The following is a 6681-nucleotide window of genomic DNA, read 5'->3' on the forward strand; positions in this document are numbered from 1 at the left end:
AACTATGTATAACCAGAGAAATATAATACAATGTATTATATGTCTCTGGTATAAGTATGTATCTATGTATGATTAGCATCATACAAGGGAATTGCAGGTCTTCAAATTGGCGACATAAATCTTAAATCTAATCAATGAAACATTCGGAAGAATGATGTAATATTTCCCTTGATGCATCCTTTGACACAATTATATTATAATTTGTAACAGAACATCAGAGCAATGAACTTGGACACAAAATTCAATCTTAATGGAGGAAGCATGAAATAAAGGTCACAGTGACCTACTTTTGGTGGGATAGTTACATCCTGACACTAATGACCATATATCTTTCTTATTTATTTTTATTGTGAATTTAAGATGATTTTTCACTGAGGTTTAACCCACGTTTATTCTTGCCAAGATTTATGTTATTACTGTAGGTGCTTTCATTCACAGAACAGATTTTGATTTGTTTATACATTAGTATTTACTAATTTGGGGGAAATATTAAAACCAATAATCTGCAATTGTCAACAATGGCCTTTGTTTATCAGTATATAACCCTTTGTAAAATCATGGAAGTAATATTGTTTAAATATTACTTCCATGGTAAAAGTATAATAAAATATGGTAAACAAATATATAGTTGATAAACTCTATAAAAGGAGAATCAAATGTTTATGACACTAATTATATCTATAATACTTAAATAACGAGGTCCAATTTCTCAGCCGTCATCGGGTAAAAACGACAAATCAAAGAATTCAACTTTATATATAGCTAATATAGGATTATGGTGTAGATTAAAAATTACACCACTCCAGACCCTTTTGTTTTCCACATAATTAATATTGCCAATAATTAACAAGTTCCGGGTCGAATCCGATACCAATAGTATATTCATCTGTTACCTATTACCTTATCTGTACGTTCCACATCTGACAGGAGCACCACCAAACGGTATATTGAGGATTTTGCTATATACACGGGTCATAATCACAGGGTTGACACTCCTAAATTCAATTATTGTCAAAATCTTCCCTATTGTAGTATTTGAAATAAGGCTTACGCATATACTTTAATTCAGTCTTTGACCCGCGATATCTTCGGGTGTGGTCTAGTATGTACTATTTTTACATGAACTTACTCATCCAGTATAACAACAATTCTTTTGATGGATTTGTTGAACTTGAAATAAGATCAATAGCCTGTAGACCTTTATTATTCCTGGCAAAAACATTAGCACCATATTCCAACAGCAAACCTAACAAATCTATATCCTGTTTTAAGGCTGCCTCATGGAGTGGAGTACTATGAGTTTTTACAGCATTGACATTGGCACCTATAAAATACAACACACCACTTATATTCATTGACACTTGAATAATATAACACACTACTTAATCATTAACATTGGCACCTAGAAAATCTAACACACTACTTATTCATTAACACTGGCACCTAGAAAATATAACACACCCCTTAATCATTAACATTGGCACCTAGAAAATATAACAAACCACTTATATTCATTGACACTTGAATAATATAACACACTACTTAATCATTAACATTGGCACCTAGAAAATCTAACACACTACTTATTCATTAACACTGGCACCTAGAAAATATAACACACCCCTTAATCATTAACATTGGCACCTAAAAAATATAACACACCCCTTAATCATTAACATTGGCACCTAGAAAACATAACACACCACTTATTCATTAACATTGGCACCTAGAAAACATAACACACCACTTATTCATTAACATTGGCACCTAGAAAATATAACACACCACTTATTCATTAATACTGGCACCTGGAAAATATAACACACCACTTAATCATTAACATTGGCACCTAGAAAATATAACACACCACTTAATCATTAACATTGGCACCTAGAAAATATAACACACCCCTTAATCATTAACATTGGCACCTAGAAAATATAACACACCACTTAATCATTAACACTGGCACCTAGAAAATATAACACACCACTTATAATCATTAACATTAGCACCTGAATAATATAACACACTACTTGTTCATTAACACTGGCACCTAGAAAATATAACACACCAAATAATCATTAACACTGACACCTGAATAATATAACACACTACTTAATCATTAACATTGGCACCTAGAAAATATAACACACCACTTATATTCATTAACATTGGCACCTAGAAAATATAACAAACCACTTATTCATTAACATTGGCACCTAGAAAATATAACACACCACTTATATTCATTAACATTGGCTCCTAAAAAATATAACAAACTACTTATTCATTAACATTGGCACCTAGAAAATATAACACACCACTTATTCATTAACACTGGCACCTGAATAATATAACAAACAACTTAATCATTAACATTGGCACCTAGAAAATATAACACACCACTTAATCATTAACATTGGCACCTAGAAAATATAACACACAACTTATTCATTACAACTGGCACTAAGAAAATATAACAAACCACTTATTCATTAACATTGGCACCTAAAAAAATATAACACACCACTTAATCATTAACATTGGCACTAAGAAAATATAACAAACCACTTAATCATTAACATTGGCACTACGAAAATATAACAAACCACTTATTCATTAACATTGGCACCTAAAAAATATAACGACACCACTTATTCATTAACATTGGCACCTAGAAAATATAACACACTACTTATTCATTAACACTGGCACCTAAAAAATATAACACACCCCTTACTCATTAACATTGGCACCTGAATAATATAACAAACCACTTAATCATTAACATTGGCACCTAGAAAATATAACAAACCACTTAATCATTAACATTGGCACTAAGAAAATATAACAAACCACTTATTCATTAACATTGGCACCTAAAAATATAACACACCACTTATTCATTAACACTGGCACCTAAAAATATAACACACTACTTAATCATTAACATTGGCACTAAGAAAATATAACAAACTACTTATTCATTAACATTGGCACCTAGAAAATATAACAAACTACTTATTCATTAACATTGGCACCTAGAAAATATAACACACTACTTATTCATTAACACTGGCACCTAAAAAATATAACACACCACTTATTCATTAACACTGGCACCTAAAAAATATAACACACCACTTAATCATTAACATTGGCACCTAGAAAATATAACACACCCCTTAATCATTAACATTGGCACCCAGAAAATATAACAAACTACTTATTCATTAACATTGGCACCTAAAAAATATAACAAACCACTTAATCATTAACATTGGCACCTAGAAAATATAACACACCACTTATATTCATTAACATTGGCACCTAAAAAATATAACACACCATTTAATCATTAACATTGGCACCTAGGAAATATAACACACCACTTATTCATTACAACTGGTACTAAAAAAATATAACAAACCACTTATTCATTAACATTGGCACCTAAAAAATATAACAAACCACTTAATCATTAACATTGGCACCTAGAAAATATAACAAACCACTTAATCATTAACATTGGCACCTAGAAAATATAACACACCACTTATATTCATTAACATTGGCACCTAAAAAATATAACACACCATTTAATCATTAACATTGGCACTAGGAAATATAACACACCACTTATTCATTACAACTGTTACTAAAAAAATATAACAAACCACTTATTCATTAACATTGGCACCTAAAAAATATAACAAACCACTTAATCATTAACATTGGCACCTAGAAAATATAACAAACCACTTAATCATTAACATTGGCACCTAGAAAATATAACACACCACTTATTCATTACAACTGGTACTAAAAAAATATAACAAACCACTCATTCATTAACATTGGCACCTAAAAAATATAACAAACCACTTAATCATTAACATTGGCACCTAGAAAATATAACAAACCACTTAATCATTAACATTGGCACTAAGAAAATATAACAAACTACTTATTCATTAACATTGGCACCTAAAAAATATAACAAACCACTTATTCATTAAAATTGGCACCTAAAAAATATAACACACCACTTATTCATTACAACTGGCACTAAAAAAATATAACAAACCACTTTATCATTAACATTGGCACCTAGAAAATACAATAAATTGCTTATTCATTGACAAATTTTCATAGTGGATAGATTTTGTAATGCTGATCTTTTTTGTAGTTAACACTTTTAAGCTAAGTCTAGCTCCCATAGATTAAACCACACAAAATATGAAATATCTCATACTTCAGATGAAGAAGAAGCAGGCAAACTTTGGATTCAATCTATTGACCAGTTTCAAAGGAGAAGATTTTTTAAATAAATCTTACGAATGACAAAACAGACACAAACTGATGGCAAATGTTCACATGGCCGTGTAAAACAGATGTGCTAAAACGTAATTTTACAATTGAATGAGTGGATATAAAAACCAGTAAAGTAATGAAGTTAGTTTTTTTAATTCATCTGTTTTAAGAACAAACCTGCTCTGAGTAATACTTCTGCACTATTGATAAATCCTTGGTTAGCTGTTATATGAACAAACCTGCTCTGAGTAAGACTTCTGCACTATTGATAAATCCTTGGTTAGCTGTTATATGAACAAACCTGCTCTGAGTAAGACTTCTGCACTATTGATAAATCCTTGGTTAGCTGTTATATGAACAAACCTGCTCTGAGTAAGACTTCTGTACTATTGATAAATCCTTGGTTAGCTGTTATAAGAACAAACCTGCTCTGAGTAAGACTTCTGCACTATTGATAAATCCTTGGTTGGCTGTTATATGAACAAACCTGCTCTGGGTACTTCTGTACTATTGATAAATCCTTGGTTAGCTGTTATAAGAACAAACCTGCTCTGAGTAAGACTTCTGCACTATTGATAAATCCTTGGTTAGCTGTTATATGAACAAACCTGCTCTGAGTAAGACTTCTGTACTATTGATAAATCCTTGGTTAGCTGTTATATGAACAAACCTGCTCTGAGTAAGACTTCTGTACTATTGATAAATCCTTGGTTAGCTGTTATATGAACAAACCTGCTCTGAGTAAGACTTCTGTACTATTGATAAATCCTTGGTTAGCTGTTATATGAACAAACCTGCTCTGAGTAAGACTTCTGTACTATTGATAAATCCTTGGTTAGCTGTTATAAGAACAAACCTGCTCTGAGTAAGACTTCTGCACTATTGATAAATCCTTGTTTAGCTGTTATATGAACAAACCTGCTCTGAGTAAGACTTCTGTACTATTGATAAATCCTTGGTTAGCTGTTATAAGAACAAACCTGCTCTGAGTAAGACTTCTGTACTATTGATAAATCCTTGGTTAGCTGTTATATGAACAAACCTGCTCTGAGTAAGACTTCTGTACTATTGATAAATCCTTGGTTAGCTGTTATAAGAACAAACCTGCTCTGAGTAAGACTTCTGCACTATTGATAAATCCTTGGTTGGCTGTTATATGAACAAACCTGCTCTGAGTAAGACTTCTGTACTATTGATAAATCCTTGGTTAGCTGTTATATGAACAAACCTGCTCTGAGTAAGACTTCTGTACTATTGATAAATCCTTGGTTAGCTGTTATAAGAACAAACCTGCTCTGAGTAAGACTTCTGTACTATTGATAAATCCTTGGTTAGCTGTTATATGAGTAAGACTTCTGTACTATTGATAAATCCTTGGTTAGCTGTTAAAATGTATATGAGTAAGACTTCTGCACTATTGATAAATCCTTGGTTAGCTGTTATATGAACAAACCTGCTCTGAGTAAGACTTCTGTACTATTGATAAATCCTTGGTTAGCTGTTATATGAACAAACCTGCTCTGAGTAAGACTTCTGTACTATTGATAAATCCTTGGTTAGCTGTTATAAGAACAAACCTGCTCTGAGTAAGACTTCTGCACTATTGATAAATCCTTGGTTGGCTGTTATATGAACAAACCTGCTCTGAGTAAGACTTCTGTACTATTGATAAATCCTTGGTTAGCTGTTATATGAACAAACCTGCTCTGAGTAAGACTTCTGTACTATTGATAAATCCTTGGTTAGCTGTTATAAGAACAAACCTGCTCTGAGTAAGACTTCTGTACTATTGATAAATCCTTGGTTAGCTGTTATATGAGTAAGACTTCTGTACTATTGATAAATCCTTGGTTAGCTGTTATATGAGTAAGACTTCTGCACTATTGATAAATCCTTGGTTAGCTATTTTAAGAACAAACCTGCTCTGAGTAAGACTTCTGTACTATTGATAAATCCTTGGTTAGCTATTTTAAGAACAAACCTGCTCTGAGTAAGACTTCTGTACTATTGATAAATCCTTGGTTAGCTGTTATAAGAACAAACCTGCTCTGAGTAAGACTTCTGTACTATTGATAAATCCTTGGTTAGCTGTTATATGAACAAACCTGCTCTGAGTAAGACTTCTGTACTATTGATAAATCCTTGGTTAGCTATTTTAAGAACAAACCTGCTCTGAGTAAGACTTCTGTACTATTGATAAATCCTTGGTTAGCTGTTATATGAACAAACCTGCTCTGAGTAAGACTTCTGTACTATTGATAAATCCTTGGTTAGCTGTTATATGAACAAACCTGCTCTGAGTAAGACTTCTGTACTATTGATAAATCCTTGGTTAGCTGTTATATGAACAAACCTGCTCTGAGT

At 32.1% G+C, this 6681-nt stretch overlaps 1 protein-coding gene across 1 annotated transcript; it reads right to left on the minus strand.

Annotated features, from left to right (window-relative positions):
• Positions 1–1129: 1129 nt before the first annotated feature.
• LOC139506842 (ankyrin repeat and SOCS box protein 9-like) lies at positions 1130–4579 on the minus strand (the record flags this gene model as incomplete). Its single annotated transcript, XM_071295559.1, has 6 exons — positions 1130–1324; positions 1991–2056; positions 2744–2759; positions 3283–3333; positions 4091–4113; positions 4495–4579. Coding segments are annotated over 6 exons (436 nt in total), but the record flags the coding sequence as incomplete, so codon positions are not given.
• Positions 4580–6681: the final 2102 nt, after the last annotated feature.

The sequence above is a fragment of the Mytilus edulis genome, unplaced genomic scaffold (assembly GCF_963676685.1).
Source record: "Mytilus edulis unplaced genomic scaffold, xbMytEdul2.2 SCAFFOLD_1545, whole genome shotgun sequence".
Lineage (NCBI taxonomy): Eukaryota > Metazoa > Mollusca > Bivalvia > Mytilida > Mytilidae > Mytilus > Mytilus edulis.